Here is a 16,050-nt window from a genome sequence, read left to right as displayed (position 1 = left end):
ACAACTGCCTACTGATGTGTTGTCACAAATCGATTACGGACACACAGTAGACACTGTAAAGATTGCAAAGAGGTTTGCTTGTGCCAACGAACAACGCAAAAGACATTTTGGAAAATTTGAGTAGGGGTATTCGCATGGCTGGGTGAAAGATGAGCCCCCTCACGCTTCAAAACGCTCCGCCGCCTCTGTATGGGTTGTTTCTAATCAACCAAAAAGTTATTTAAAATTCATTTGCATTTGTTTAGCTGGAAAATAATGACCACAAACATAAGCAAACCTTGAAAAAAGAACAATACTAAAACTCGAATTATGCGCAGAAGATAGGAAGTTATATATTCTGAATGAGATTTGAATATGGGGAAAAAAAGCCAACTTGGTTCTTTTCTATGCAGGAAACCACAATCTTGTCATCTAAAGTCCCTAGACAATTGGAAACTCTTAACTGAGTTTTTATCCATACGCAGGTGTATACGGGATTTAGTGGCATGAGTCATGAGACCAAATTATACGATAATCGTGGAATTAACAATCAGTCTGTCAACAAAACTGCAAACTTTCAATAGCTGTCTGTTAAATGAAAATCGATTATATCCCCCACTGATACATTTAACAATTATTCACCGAAGTGGAGGTAAATATCCATCACTTTCACCGACACTGAGGTGAATAATTGTTTTAGTATATACCGCACAAGCTGAATAACTAGTGAACCAAAAACTTGTTTTACTTTTGACAATATACCGACAAAAGGTATGAAATTCCAAAATCTCACGCGCTTATTGTAGAAAGTTCCGTCTCGTTTTTTTGCAGACAAATAAAACTTCTGGAGACATTTGTTTAGTTCCTACGGTGTCATTTCTTCAATTTTCTGTGAAATTCGTCTTGTTGTTGAAAATTAGATGTTTCTTTATTTTCATTGTAATTTTTGGCTCAGCAGTTTTCGTAAACAAGGGATTGCATTTTCATTTTTTTTTTCGCCTTAGAATAAGAGGTTGAGAAGATTAAATAAGTTAGCATTCAATGCCGTCAAACCAAACTTTGTTGCCATGCATTTATGAATTTTTTTAACAGCCGCCTCGTTTATTGAAATAATTTCGTGACGTGGCGAAACGGGAAGCCATCTTGTCTCCCTTCGGCTGATCACCTCCGAGCTACCCAATCAGCGCACGCGAAAAGTACTATAGTTTTCACTTGTGTGGTGTATACTAAAATTAGATATTTGTAATGCAAAACAAGAAGAAAGCAGCAAAATGGCTCCTGCCGCGAGCTATAATATTAAACCATGTCGACCCGCAATATGTAATTTTGGATTTTAGGTTTTTTTTTTTTTTTTTTTTTTTACTCTTTTGACCATTACTGGAAACGGACTTCATTTCTGATTCTTAAAAAAAAAAGGTTAAAGACACAACCGAACTGCGCTATTCTGTCGTTAGCAGTTGCGGATTTTTTGTCGGACTTGCCTTCCCACATCTTCACCTGCCATTTATACGTTTGTTGTGATCTGGCGTGTTTTTTTTTTTTTTTGCTTGCCATTTCTTCCAGTACCGCTCCATTACAAACCTGTGCTCCCCGTTAGCAGACCGCTGCATCTCAATTGTGAAACTGCTTATCATCTTTCTTTTGGTCGCATCGTGACGCGAGTCTGACGTTTGCCGTTAGCCTTAAACTCGATGCTAAATCGACGCGTGCTCAAGTTAGCGCGCGGATCTTGCATCGCGGATCGTGCTCGTTGAATGCTCAGTAAAAATAGCCATATCTGAAACAGCAGGTGACCGCAAAGATGATGATAGCCCTCTTGGTAATATTTATTCTCTGCTCAGCAGTAAAACATATACTGGAAACGTTTCTGCTGATGTAAATGGGACGTTTGTTGCAATCTCTTTAACACTGAATATTGCTCAGCTATGAATCCGATTGCTTATGGATTTCTCGAGAAACATTTCAAAGAACAGTTGAAACTAGTTTTCGGTAATAACATTTACTAATACTGTCAGAAAAATAAATGCTTTTTCATTAATAATAATAAAAAGTAAAGACGCGTAGCCTCTCTAGAACTAGTCCAGAGGAGGCCACCCTTAACTCTAGCTCTGTAGACTGGCCCTGAAGAACACTAGTTTTACAAGCAGAAATTTTAGCCTGCAGTAAATCTTCCCTGATCTCCACCTGTCAATACTAGCCTCGCACTTCTTAATTGTGTTTTTCCGTACCACGGGCTGGGTTTGTGGGACTTCTTTTGGTTAACTTGTGTTTCAGGAACTGCGAGCAAAAATAAGACTATATGGAAAAAAAAAATACTTAAGGTTTATTCCAGCCTCATGCTATTAAGATATTTCAATAAAAATAATCAAATGCGCATTACAGACATTACAACCAAATCCAAAAGCAAAAGACAATAATGAGAACCCGTTAACATTACAATTACTATGGAATAGAAAGACGAAAACTACAATATTTACAATTGGCTATAAGATGGCCATAAGATGGCAATATTTACAATGAAATACCTCCTGACTACTCAAAGAGCAGTCCTTTCAAGTCTTCCTGAAAACGTGGCTCTTTACCACGGATGTCACATAACACAAGTAAAATATATGTGCCATTAAAGTTCGTAACTTGTTTTCTATCAGTTCAGCTATTACATTTCCCGAGTAACAGAAGCTGAGTTTGCAGAAGGCGGAAGTCCATCAGAATAAAAAGAACGGGCCTGCTTCAAAGCCAGTTGGAGAAAATAAATGTTGGTGTTCATTTGCCTTGCTTGAATCTCACAACATAGCTCACTTTTTTAACCTCTTTCTTTATGTCCCGTTTAAGTAAAGCGTAAGCTAAAGGGTTAATGGCGGAGTTTAAAACTAAAAGAGGTATTTTATATTCAGTGTCGTTACATTTTTTCTCAAAACTAACTGATAACAAAAGAACGGAACAACTAATAAAAAGGCTGTAACACCCAAGAAACAAACCTACAACAATCAACATTATTTTAAGTGTGGTCTTCTCGTGACTTTTGTACAAAACGTGGTGGTTAAAGCGTATCTGTTTTGCCAAGATGCGTGCAGATCTATCTTGTTTATAAACAATATGAACCATGGATCCAACCAAGAATATTAACACAAAACAAGGAAAAAATTCAAAGAGCGTCATAAAAATCCAGACATTCACAGTTTCAAGAACTGAACCAGTTCTAACAGGTGAGGCTGACAAAATAACGGAGACTACTACTGGTAGGATCCTTGAAACAACTGGAATTACCCAAGAAACCAAAAGTATTAGGCTGACGCGACGACGACTCATAAATGTTAAGTATTTAAAAGGCTTCACAACTGCAATATAGCGGTCCAGTACTAAACTGCACAGGTTCGTCACGGAAGCGTATCCAAACAACCATCTTATCACATCCGCCCATGACAAGCCATCCTGAGGCCAGTTGCAGGTTTCTGTAACATCGCAAATGAACAAGGAAGGAACTACGCTCATCCCAACACAGAAATCTGCCACTGCAAGTGAAACGACAAACGCGTTGGTTTTGGTGCGGAGCTGTCGTTTTGCGCATACAAGGAAGATGATAAATCCATTTCCAGTTATCGTTAGAATAGAAAGGAACCAGCAAAGAATCCAGAACCAGGTTTTCATCGATAACACTAATTGTTCAGGTCAGTTTTTTTTATTGATCACAACAACGGAGCCGGCGGTTTAGTTTCCCAAAAATATATCATTAAAAAACATCTGCGGATTTAGTCTTGGCCTACAATATTAAAATTCTTTTAACTTATGCACATCAATAACATATGATAACAAAGAATAATTGCGTGTCGCTAAGTTACATAATTTTAGGACAGTTTGTATGACAAAAAGGTTCATCTCTGATGGAAGTGAAGAAACTGAAGCGATTGCGTCGATGTCCGATGAAGGGCTACATGATCAACAAAGAATCCAAAAGTGAAAAACAGGTCTTCATTTAGTCAAGTTGTTCATTAATCTGATCGTAAGAGTAGGGGACGTTAGTTCTCGGTGTTGTGGTCTGGCCTTACTCATTACCCACTTACTTGCTTACTATTCTGTTTTGTTCTGGGGGCACCTGTGTAAATTACCTGTCCGATTCTGTTAGGGTTTTAAACTGAACGGCTGCCATTTGCGCCATAAAGCAGTCTGTCAAAGTCCCCCACAACGTGTTGTTTATTGACCCTGAAAAGCCCCTAGGGGAGTGGTCAATTACATATATTATATATATCTGAGCTGATTATCCAGAAGTTGGCTACAGAAATTGCAGTTGTCGTTAAATTTTCTTAAGATATTCTTTTTTTTTTTTCAGTTTTTCCCATTGAATTTCACATCAACAAGTACATAGATTACAAGGGTCATTAGTAGAGTTCGTGAAACAAAAATCTTCAGTTACACTTCATCACAAGAAAGTAAGATCAGACAATACCATGCAAGAGAAAAGAGGGGTTTTCCTTTGAAATTAGATATGACATTGACATCTGAGTGAAATGAAACATAACATCACCTGTGATCCGTCTAAACAAGTGTGACATTTGGCAATTATTAACGGCGCCAACGAATCTTAAATCCAGTCTCACCCAAGACCCGGTTTTTAAGCGCTCAAGTCTAGCTTCCTACAACAGAATTGGCTTAATCGTTTTAATTTTTCGTCTTCATTCTAGATTCATGCTGCCCGATGGCACACAGCAAAGAAAATCTTATGAACCCATTCAGCCAGTTACAGTCCACGTGAGATGAAGGGATCAGGATTTTTAAGTATCCAAACACGGGTTGTATTAATCAGAACTATCTGCTGAAGCCGGTTATTTCGGCAGTTGTTGATCATCGACCAGTCGCCTGGGTGCGGGATATGCAAAGTAAAACCGCCGGATTCAGTTTTTCTTCTATTAAAAACACGCACAGACCGGAATGTGTTTTCATCTGAAGCCATTATCGCTTTAAAAGAAAATTATTTCAAATTCTGTAAAGAAGATACAGCTTGTTGCCCTACTTTCTACGATTACTTACCTTTCAAACCGTTTACACTTATCCTTACTCTATTCCCAAACTCATTCTTACAGTGCGAAGCGCCTTACCGTGGCCACCCAACAAACTTTTTTTCATAAGTTAGCCATTCTGTATACGCGAATTTGATTAACGGTCACGCCTCCTTACAAAGTCCAACAGCAAGTGACGCAACGACGAATTATTAAACACATGTCGTTTTGTATTTTATGAACAAGGAGGAAGATATCCGGATTGCCTAACTTGTAAAAAAATTTTGTTGGGTGGCCACGATAAGGTGCGTCGCACTATAATTCACATCGTGCAACTGGCAATTAGTTGTTGTGTACTACATCACGTTAATGTGTTTGGATTCCCAATGACAAATGGTATATCGGGCCATTGTCACGATAGGGTCATTTACTACAACTACCAGAATCCTTCAGTTCGTTGTTTACTCTTGAAAATTAGGAATATTGTTATCTAAAACTCACTGTGATTACAAAATTTAAATGAAAAAAGGAAAACCAAGGAGGATTATGGCAGGGCGGTAGTAAAATAAAAGTCATCGTGAGAATCACGACAAATAATTTTATTTATCAGCTTGATATTTGTCCATGGTTTCAAATCCCTACCTTGATTTTGTCAGTAGTTGAACGTTTCTCTTGACTTTTCTCAGTGGGTTTAGTTATGAGTAGTATGCACCTTTTCCGCGTTAGTTTCGTCCCTGCTTACAAGTCTTGATTAAGGTTTTCTTACAAGTATCATGATTTTTTAACTCGGTTTCAAGTCGTCATTAAGGTTTTTTGAGTGGTATGCGATTAATTTATCTCTGGTTTTGTCCTTGGTTTTAGTCTTTCCCTAAAGATTTCTAAGCAGAGTACGATATTCTTCTCGAGTTTGCGTCGTGTTTTAAAGTATTTTCTTAGGTTTCCTGAGTATTTTGGATCTTAATCCTGACTTCTGTTTGTGGCTTCAAGTCTTTTCTCAAAAGGAGTGTTTCAGTGCACCTTAGTCCATGGTTTCAAGTCTCCTGCTCGGTTTTGTCAGTTCTTTGGACCCTTCGCTTGATCTTGCTTGGACCTTTTCCTTTCCTGTCCGTGGTTTCAAATCATTTTCTTCAGTTTTCCTACTGATTTGGACCTTTGTCTTGTTTCATATCCGTGGATCTAAGTCTGTTCCTTTGTTTTTTAGTAGTTTTTGTCCTTTTTTCTTCATTTCTGTCCGTGGTTTCAAGTATTTTCTAGATTTCTTCAGTAATTTGTACCAACCTTCTTGAATGGTGTCTGTGGTTTCAGTTCTGAGTAGTTTCGACCCTTATATTACTTTTGGTCCGTGGTTTCTGAAGTCTATTTTCCAGGTTTTCTGGGTCTAGTGGTCTGGATCACTGTGTTGTTGTTTTTGTCCGGTTGTTTTAAATGTGTTCTTTGATTTTTCTTCGTAGTTTGAATATTTTCCTTGATTTGCGTCCGTGGCTCCAAGTCTGTTTCATTGGTTTTCAGTCCTTTGGGCATTTTCCTTGATTTTTGTCTTTTTCTTCAGTTCTCTTACCAGCTTGGTCTTTTTTCTTGATTTTTGACCATGGTTTCAAGTCTTTTCCAGGTTTTCACTGCAGTTTTGACCGTTCGTATTCAACTTGGTCCGTGGGTATTTTCGTAGATTTAAGGAGTAGTGTAGACCTTTACAGTTATTTTTTTACTGTGGTTTTAGGTCTTTTCCTACGATTTCTTAGCCGTTTGGACCTTTTTTTACTGTTGTTCTTGATTTCATTTCCCTATAAGGTTTTCTGAGTTGTATGCACCTTTTTCTTCATTTTCTTCACTTGTTCCAAGTCGTTTGGGAGGCAGCCTGGTCGAGTGGGTGGGTTCAAGTCCCCCAATACATCTATCTGGTGTTGTTCCTCGGTAGCCCCGTCTTCTTGGTAATGCTGGCGGAGTTACTCCCTCAAATCCTTGTTGGGTTGTGAACTTCGGTGTTTAAGCTGTCACGCATGCATTCCTGCGACGAGTTGGTCATTTCTGCATACTTTGTCTTTTTGGCTGTGATTCGAATTCGTGTTTCGAATGACGTTGTGTTCATTTTCATCAAGCTGAAATTTCTTTGTAAGTTGGAACACATTATCTTGCCACCCACACCAAGGTCTTTTCAGTGTTTTTTCCATTGTTTTGGGCTTCATAGGGGCTTTGAAATAACTGCAAATTTTGTGTACCTCCATGGATTTCGAGTTTTTTGTGTAGAGTTGAAGAAGGCAAGCCTTTGCAGCCAACAAAGTGCTCTTCAAGGGGTTTACTGGTATATCCATGATTGACCTCTCTCGGTTTCGGTCAGCATAACAAGAATTGTTGTGGTGGCAAAGATGTTTAAGATGCCTTCTGTTAGCGCCAAGTCAAATGCTGCTATTTCCACACAAATTCATTCCTTTTTAGGGTCTCGCCAAGACCGTTGCATGTAGAAGGCACCAGGCATTGAACTTCTGTCGCCGGATCCTTAAACTTGCCGGTTTGTCGTCAGTAGTGATACTTCGGAGGCTTGCTTTCGCTCATGAGTTTTGTTATTGATCGGCGACTCTGTAGAAAGGAAATACTCCGGGAACAGTTATCGAAGCTGTTCAAAACACTCACAGCACGTCTTTCAGTTATCAAGTCTAAAATTCTCGCTCTTATATAAAACACTGCTGTTCGTATTTTAATACGGGACAGAAACAACATGACAATGAAGAGACCAACTTAGCCTCGAATCAATGACCCAATTGCAAGTGTTTTTTTATTTGTCTCTTTTTTCTTTGTCTGTGTTTTCCGGCCACAATATTGTAATTTATTTCATGAAAATTGGCTTCCTTGTTATTGAACTCTCAAGGTATTTTAGGAAGCCAATAACACTTTTGCTATCTCATTGTACGCTTAATGTCATTTCAGCTGTAGTCATCTGTAGGGGTGAATAAGGTTGTTGCTGTTCTCGTTGTTGTCTTTAACAAGTATGAACGATAGGTTAAATAAAGTAACCTTAGTCCTTAACTGTATCTTTAACCTTAATAACAGCATTGAATTAACTTACAGAGCTTTCAAGTTTACTCTACGAGCGTTAAGAATGAAGAATTTACGCACATTCTAGTTTCCTTAAAAAAGTCAAGTAAGATACAAAACTCAGCTTTACCTGCACTGGTGAAAAGGCCTACGATTCGAGTAATTGAAGTGAAATGTCGGATGATAAACGGACCTTCAACAGGAGCTTCCATTTTCCATTCAGGCCAAAATCGCCATAAACTATAATGAATGTCAACGGAAGCTGGGAAGACAGTATCTTACGGTAAAAAATATAAATTCAAAAGACCATCACATAGTTTTATCAATAGGCCATTTCCGAGCTGCTGAGAACCTCACTATGAAAGCGAGGCTAAGTGCTAAACTTTTCATATGAAAATTAGTTATGTTTTCATAAGAATGAAACCTAATTTTCATAACAAAAACTTTGCACTTAGCCTCGCTTTCATAATGAAGTTCAAAGTAACTCGCAAATGGTCTATTCAAATGAACAACAGAGAACCTGTTTTCGTGGCAATGGACATCAGCAAGGCGTCTTACCCGACGCGGTGAACTTGGTGCTAGTGCCCAATCTAGCCATTGGTCCATAGACAATGTCGGCCGATGTTGAGTGATATAAACACACCTTCAATTAAATTTTCTGAGTTGACATCCCGAAGGAGATTAGTTGACAAAGGATAGGCTGGTATCAATACAGGCCCTGTGTAATTTATGACTACTACAATATGTACAAAAAAGTAAGAGGTGAATAATAAAACAGTTAAACATCACACTTGATTAAAAACAGCATTTGGTGAATTTACTTTTGCATCTGAATTTTTTAAGTCGTTAAAACCGTAATTTTGATGCAGGTTTCAGACGATCAGTGGACAGCGAAAAAAAAAAAATAAACAGAAACTTTAAACTCGAATTATTTAGTCGTTGTTCTATTTCATTTATATTATCACTTGGCTGAGCAGGGGGGGTGCAGGAGCGGGGGGGCTGTAGACCCCCAAGTAAAAATTTGTGGGGGCACAGTCCCCCCACGTTTTGGTGTCGAAAATATCGCTAGCGCATCATAAAAATTGGCAAAATATTCAATCTCGTGATCTTTTCACAAATCGTATAACCACCATTACCCTTGGCGAAATAATATGTTGTAAAACGTTTGATGCAGTGAGAACTGTGCTACCCGAAGTACGTCAGGTTACAAATATACGGACCATGTGCGAAGCTTTAAACAAAACTCCTGTCACCAAAACCCTGCTAGGAGAGGTACACAAACTCTTACGGATGTATTTGACGTTACCAGTAGCATCTGCGACTTCAGAGCGCACATTTTCTGCCCTCAGACGACTCAAAAACTACCTAAGAAGCACCATGAAGCAGGACCACCTGAACAACTGCCTACTGATGTATCGTCACAAATCAAATCGATTACGGACACAGTAGACACTGTAAAGATTGCAAAGAGGTTTGCTTGTGCCAACGAACAACGCAAGGAACATTTTGGAAAATTTGAGTAGGGGTATGCGCATGGCTGGGTGAAAGATTAGGCACCCCCCCCCCCTCCACCCCCTACGTTTCAAAACGCTTCCCCGCCTCTGTATGGGTTGTTTCTAATCAACCAAAAACTTGTTTAAAATTCATTAGTATTTGTTTAGCTGGAAAATAATGACCACAAACAAGAGAGGATGAAGGTACCTTCATCTTCTCTTGCCACAAACATAAGCAAACTTTGAAAAAAGAACAATACTAAAACTCGGATTATGCGCAAAAGATAGGAAGTTATATATTCTGAATGAGATTTGAACACGGTGAAAAAAGGCCCTCTTGTTTCTTTTCTCTGCTGGAAACCACAATCTTGTCATCTAAAGTCCCTAGAAAATTTGAAAATTTAAACTGAGTTCTTATCCATATGCATGTGTATACGGGAATTGTTGGCATGAGTCCAAATTATACGACAATCATTGCAATAATAATCAATCTGTTTAATAGTGTTCTGTTAAATGAAACCGATTACGTCCCTCACTGATACATAATTAGATATTTGTAATGCAAAACAAGAAGGAAGCAGTAAAACGGTGATGGCTCTTGCCGCGAGCTATAATATTTAACTATGCCGACCGCAATATGTGTTTTTCGATTTTAGGTGGTTGTTGTCGTTTTTTTTTTTTTTTTTTTTTTTACTCTTCTGAACGTTACTGAAAACGAATTTCGTTTCTTATTCTTAAAAAAAATTGCTAAAGACCAAACCGAACTCCTCTATTCTGTCTTTATCAGTCGCGGATTTTTTGTCGGACTTGCCTACTTCCCACATCTTCACCTGCCATTTATACGTTTGTTATCTGGCGTGTTTTTGTTTTGTTTTTTAATTTACTCGCCACTACTACCAGTACTGCTCCATTACAAACCTGTGCGCCACGTTAGCAGACCGCTGCATCTCAATTGTGAAACCGCTAAAGTACTTTGCCTTGATACCAAGGGAGAGAATCGTCTATTTTGGTCGCATCGTTACGCGGATCGACGTTTGCCGTTTGCCTTAAACTCGATTCTAAATCGACGCGTGTTCTAGTCATCGCGCGGATCTTACATCGCATATCGCGTGTGCTGAATGAAGTCCGTTTCAGCTACAGAAGTAAAACAAAGAGCTTAAAAATAGCCATATCTGAAATCTTCGAAATACAGCAGGTGACCGCAAAGATGATGATATCCCTCTTAGTAATATTTATTATCTGCTCAGAAGTAGAACATAATATACTGGAAAGGTTTGCGCTCATGTAAATCGGGACGTCTGTTGCAATCTCTCACACTGAATATTGCTCAGCTATGAATCCGATTGCTAATGGATTTCTCGAGGAAGATTTCAAAGAACAGTTGAAACGACTTTTCGATAATAACATACCCTCATACTGTCAGAAAGAAATGCTTTGTCATTAATAATAATAAAAACTAAATACGCGTAGCCTCTCTAATCAATCAATCAATCAATCAATCAATCAATCAATTTTTATTCCTCCTAAGATAAAAAGACATATGTTAAGTTACATTCATTGTTAGAAGTAAACATCCAATATATAGATAATAGAAAGATTAGAACTGGTCCACAGGACACCACTCTTACTCTAGCTCTATAGACTGGCCCTAAAGAAGACTAGTTTTACCAGCAGAAATTGTAGCCTGCAGTAAATCTTCCCTGGTCTCCACCTGTCAAAACTATCCTCGCAGCTCTTAATTATGTTTTTTCGTACCACGGGCTGGGTTTGTGGGACTTACTTTGGTGAACTTGTGTTTCAGGAACTGTGAGCAAAAATAAGTCTATATGGAAAAAAAATACTTAAGGTTTATTTCAGCCTTATGCCGTATTAAGATATTTCAATTTTCATTCCATGGAGTTGAGGGAGTCATATTTTTGTACCCAATGCATCTGTCTTCGGCTTACGTCTTCCTATCACCTGTTTATACTAATAATCGAAATAAATATAGAAACATGAAGACAGTGACTGGTTGGTTGGTTTTTCTTCGTGTAATAGTCATTCTGAACGACTTTAGCAATACACGCTACAGCTGAACACGTCTCATATTCGTTTGGTGAATGTTTTTCTTAATTCTACTTTCACTTGTTTTCGTGAAAGAAAGAAAACATTGCGGAAAGTCTACTTCTGTAAGTATTCGAAATAAGGTTTTATTTTTGAGTAAGCGTGAAAATTGTTCTATGATTCATCTAGTACCAGAGCGCTGTGTCAATCTTTCATTAAAAGTAGGACGATACCCAATACGGGAGAGTATATTTCGAACACAGAGTGAAAGACAGCATTTGTTCCAAGCTTTATTCTAACACACGAAAAACCTTTCGTTATGAATAATAATAATAATAATAATAATAATAATAATAATAATGATAATAATGATAATAATAACAATAATAACAATAATAACATTTAATATTTATATTGCGCATTTTCTATAAAAATAATCAAATGCGCATTACAGACATTACAAAAAAATCCAAAAGCAAAAGAAAATAATAAGAACCCGTTAACATTACAATTACTATGGAATAAAAAGAAGAAAACTACAATATTTACAATTGGCTATAAGATGGCTATAAAATGGCAATATTTACAATGAAATACCTCCTGACTTCTCAGAGAACAGTTTTTTTACGTCTTCCTGAAAACTTGGCTCTTTACCGCGAATGTCACATAACACAATTCAACTACATGTCATAAAACTTCCTAACTTGCTTTCTAACAGTTCAGCTTTTATATTTACCGAGTAACAGATGCTGAGTTTGCAGAAGGCGGAAGTCCATCTGAATAGCAGGGAGGGCAAACCAGTACCACAGTTTGAAAAATACATGTTGACGTTCATTTGTCTTGCTTGGATCTCACAACGTAGGTCACTTTCTTAACCTCTTTCTTTATGTCCCTTTTAAGTAAAGCGTAAGCTAAAGGGTTAATGGCGGAGTTTAAAACTAAAAGAGGTATTTTATATTCAGTGTCGTTACATTTTTTGGTAAAATTAAATGATAACAAAAGGACAGAACAACTAATAAAAAGGCCGTAACACACAAGAAACAAGCCTACAACAATCAACATTATTTTAAGTGTGGTCTTCTCGTGACTTTTATACAAAACGTGGTGGTTAAAGCGTATTTGTTTTGCCAAGATGCGTGCAGATCTATCTTGCTTAAAAACAACATCTACCATGGATCCAACGCAGAACATTAACATAAGGCAAGGGAAAATTTCAAAGAGCGTCAAAATAATCCAGATCTGCACAGTTAAAAGAAATGGGGATGACAAAATAACCGAGAGTGTCGGTAGAATCCGAAGAACAACTGAAATTACCCAAGAAAACAAAATCATTTGGCTGACTCGGCGGCGGCTCATGAAAGTCAAATATTTTAGAGGCTTCACAACTGCAATATAGCGGTCTAGTACTAAACTGCACAAGTTTGTTACGGAAGCGTATCCGAACAACCACCTAATCGAACGCGACCAAGACATCCAATGCTGAGGCCATATGCAGCTTCCTGTAACATCGCAATAGTACAATGAGGGAACAACGCTTAACCCAACACAGAAGTCCGCCACTGCAAGTGAAACGACAAACGCGTTTGTTTTGGTGCGAAGCTGTCGTTTGGTGCACACAAGGAAGATGATAAATCCATTTCCAGTTATCGTCAGAATGGAGAGAAACCAACCAAGAATCCAGAACCAGGTTTTCATTTCGCATTTAAGAGTTTTTCATCCGGTTATTTATCAGAACTGAATGGGCGTCGGTGGCGCAGTTAAGCTCCACCAAAATCTGCAAAAATAATACTTTTTAAAAACACCTGGTTTCGTCTAATTAGCCTGCTGACATTAAATAACTTATGTACATCTTGACAGCATAATTATGATGACACACTGGACTGCCGGAGTAACTGCCCTTTTAAGTTGCAACAAAAGGCAAAAGCCTCTGGCTATCTTTTTACAAGGTACAACACAGGGAAATACTTACCAAAGCTATACCTTGGGTTGAGATTTATATGGATATTCATTTAGTATTAAGTTAGTTAAAAATCGTACCTGATGGCACACAGCGAAGAAAATCTTATGAAACCGTTCAGCCAGTTACAGTCCACGTGAGATGAAGGGATCAGGATTTTTAAGTATCCAAACACGGGTTGTATTTAGCAGAACTATCCGCTGAAGCCGGTTATTTCGGCAGTTGTTGATCATCGACCAGTCGCCTGGGTGCGGGATATGCAAAGAAAAACCGCCGGATTCAGTTTTTCTTCTATTAAAAACACCTACAGACCGGAATGTGTTTTCATCTGAAGCCATTATCGCTTTAAAAAAAATTATTTCAACCTCTGTAAAGAAGACACGGCTTGTTGCCCTACTTTTTACGATTCCTTACCTTCCAAACTGTTTACATTAATTCTTACTCTATTCCCAAACCCATTCTTAATTCATATCGTCAACTGGCAATTAGTTGTTGTATGCTACATCACATTAATGTACTCGGATTTCCAATGACAAATGGTATACCACTCTCGATATCAAGTGACACTACGTGCATAAGTTATCACTGGCAAGTGCAAATTTCCATATACAGATCGGGCCATTGTCTAATTTGCTACAACTACCAGAATCTTTCAGTTAGTTGTTTTCTCTTAAAAATTAGGAATATTGTTATCTAGAACTCGCTGGGATTACAAAATTTAAACGAAAAAGAAAAATCAAGGAGAATTATGGTAGTTTTCAGTAGAAAAATAAAAATCATCCTGAGAATGACGAAAAATAACAATTATTGACAATCGATTTAAATGTTCTTAAGTCATAGCCAGTCTTAACGTCTTATTGATGCTGACAGTTTCGATGACTGTCAGCCATCTTTATCAAAACTTGAAAAACATGAAAAGTGTCAGAAGCCTAGCTTCTGAAGGTGTTAATTATTGCGAAAAATCTAATCCTAGTCGTTTCTATACCTCCTCATCTCGCTATTTCACTGTACGGCCCGCTCAAATTGAAAGTCCCCTTTCCAGAGATATAATAAATATCTTTGACTAACCTCGTTTTCTCAGTCCGTACTGTAAGTTACGGATCCTCTTTTTCCCGTTGATTTATGTCCCGCACGCTTCGCGCTTGCATGATATGGGCTATGAATCAACGGGAAAAAACTCGGTCCGTATCTATAGGAGATATCTAATCCGGTGCTTCTTAAGCCGCAAAGTCTTTTAGTTTGGGAAATTCTATATACCCACCAAGGCTCTTGCCGTAGTCTTACTGGCCTATCGTTTCTATAGCTCTATAGCTCAAAATCTTGCACTAAGTTAACTACTTTTCTCTCTCCAAATCGTTTCTTTAGCTCAAGATCTAACAATCATTCACTACTTTCCCAGCAATAGGTTCAGAACCTTTTTCTTCTCCTGATCGTTTCTTTAGCTCAAAATCTAGTGATGAATATGGCCCTGGGAATATATTCTTCAGCTCAAAATATAGTTAATAGGTTTTGTCAGTCGGATTTAACCCAAATTATTGATTTTGGCTCTTGGTTTCAAGTCTTTTCTTAGGTTTTTCAGGAGGTTCCACGTTATCAGCTTGATATTTGTCCCTGGTTTCAAATCCCTACCTTGGTTTTGTCAGCAGTTAAAGGGGCTTTTTTTACTTTTGTCAGTGGTTTTAAAATATGAGTAGTATGGACCTTTTTGTTATTTTGGTCCCTGCTTACAAGTCTTAATTAAGGGTTTCTTACAAGTATGGGCCTTTATCTTGAGTTTTGGCCGCGGTTTCAAGTCGTTATTAAGGTCTTTTGAGTGGTATGCCTTTAATTTATCTTTGGTTTTGTCGTTGGTTTTAGTCTTTCCCTGAAAGATTTCTAAGCAGTGTGGATCTTCTTCTCGAGTTTGCGTCGGGTTTTCAAGTATTTTCTTAGGTTTCCTGAGTATTTTGGATCTTAATCCTGACTTCTGGACCTTTCACTTGAACTTGGTTGGGCCTTTTCCTTTCCTGTCCGTGGTTTCAAATCATTTCTTCTGTTTCCCTACTGATTTGGACCTTTGTCTTCTTTCATGTCCGTGGCTCTAATCTGCTCCTTTGTTTTTTTTTTTTAGTAGTTTTCGTACTAGCATTGGTCCTTTTTTCTTTATTTCTGTCCTTGGTTTCAAGTCTTTTTCTAGATCTTCTCAGTAACTTGGACCACCTTCTTGCGTAGTGTCCGTGCTTTTGGTCCGAGGTTTCCGAAGTCTATTTTCCAGGTTTTCTTTGTAGTGTGGATCATTGTGTTGTTGTTGTGTCTTTTTTTGTTGTTGTTGTTGTTTGTTTTTGTTTTTTTTTTTGTCCGGTGGTTTAAAATCTGTTCTTTGATTTTTCTTCGCAGTTTCAACATTTTCCTTGATTTGTGTCCGTGGCTCTAAGTCTGTTCCTTTGTTTTTCAGTCCTTCGAGGATTTTCCTTGATTTTTGTCTTTTTCTTCAGTTCTCTTACTAGCTTCGTCCTTTTTCTTAATTTTTGACCATGGTTTCAAGTCTTCTCTAGGTTTTCACTGCAGTTTTGAT

The 16,050-nt window shown here is 38.0% G+C and overlaps 2 protein-coding genes across 2 annotated transcripts; both read right to left on the bottom strand.

Moving 5' to 3' along the window:
• Positions 1 to 2,292: 2,292 nt before the first annotated feature.
• Positions 2,293 to 3,641, bottom strand: LOC146470145 (octopamine receptor beta-2R-like). Its single transcript, XM_085121965.1, has one exon. It carries the CDS (start codon positions 3,625 to 3,627, stop codon positions 2,743 to 2,745), a length of 885 nt encoding a protein of 294 aa, XP_084978091.1. The 5' UTR covers positions 3,628 to 3,641; the 3' UTR covers positions 2,293 to 2,742.
• Positions 3,642 to 12,370: 8,729 nt separating this feature from the next.
• LOC146470144 (uncharacterized) lies at positions 12,371 to 13,952 on the bottom strand. Its single transcript, XM_085121895.1, has one exon. The coding sequence runs from the start codon at positions 13,232 to 13,234 to the stop codon at positions 12,371 to 12,373; it is 864 nt and encodes a 287-aa protein (XP_084978021.1). The 5' UTR covers positions 13,235 to 13,952.
• Between the last annotated feature and the right edge of the window lie 2,098 nt (positions 13,953 to 16,050).

Source organism: Pavona decussata, unplaced genomic scaffold, assembly GCF_977016875.1.
Source record: "Pavona decussata unplaced genomic scaffold, jaPavDecu1.1 SCAFFOLD_114, whole genome shotgun sequence".
NCBI lineage: Eukaryota > Metazoa > Cnidaria > Anthozoa > Scleractinia > Agariciidae > Pavona > Pavona decussata.
The sequence above is the reverse complement of the archived record's forward strand: the minus strand, read 5'-3'. Positions and strand labels throughout refer to the sequence as shown.

Excerpts from the sequence above, each read along its gene's own strand:
- LOC146470144 (XM_085121895.1), bottom strand. The coding sequence starts at position 13,234 with ATGAAAACCTGGTTCTGGATTCTTGGTTGGTTTCTCTCCATTCTGACG.
- LOC146470145 (XM_085121965.1), bottom strand. The coding sequence starts at position 3,627 with ATGAAAACCTGGTTCTGGATTCTTTGCTGGTTCCTTTCTATTCTAACG.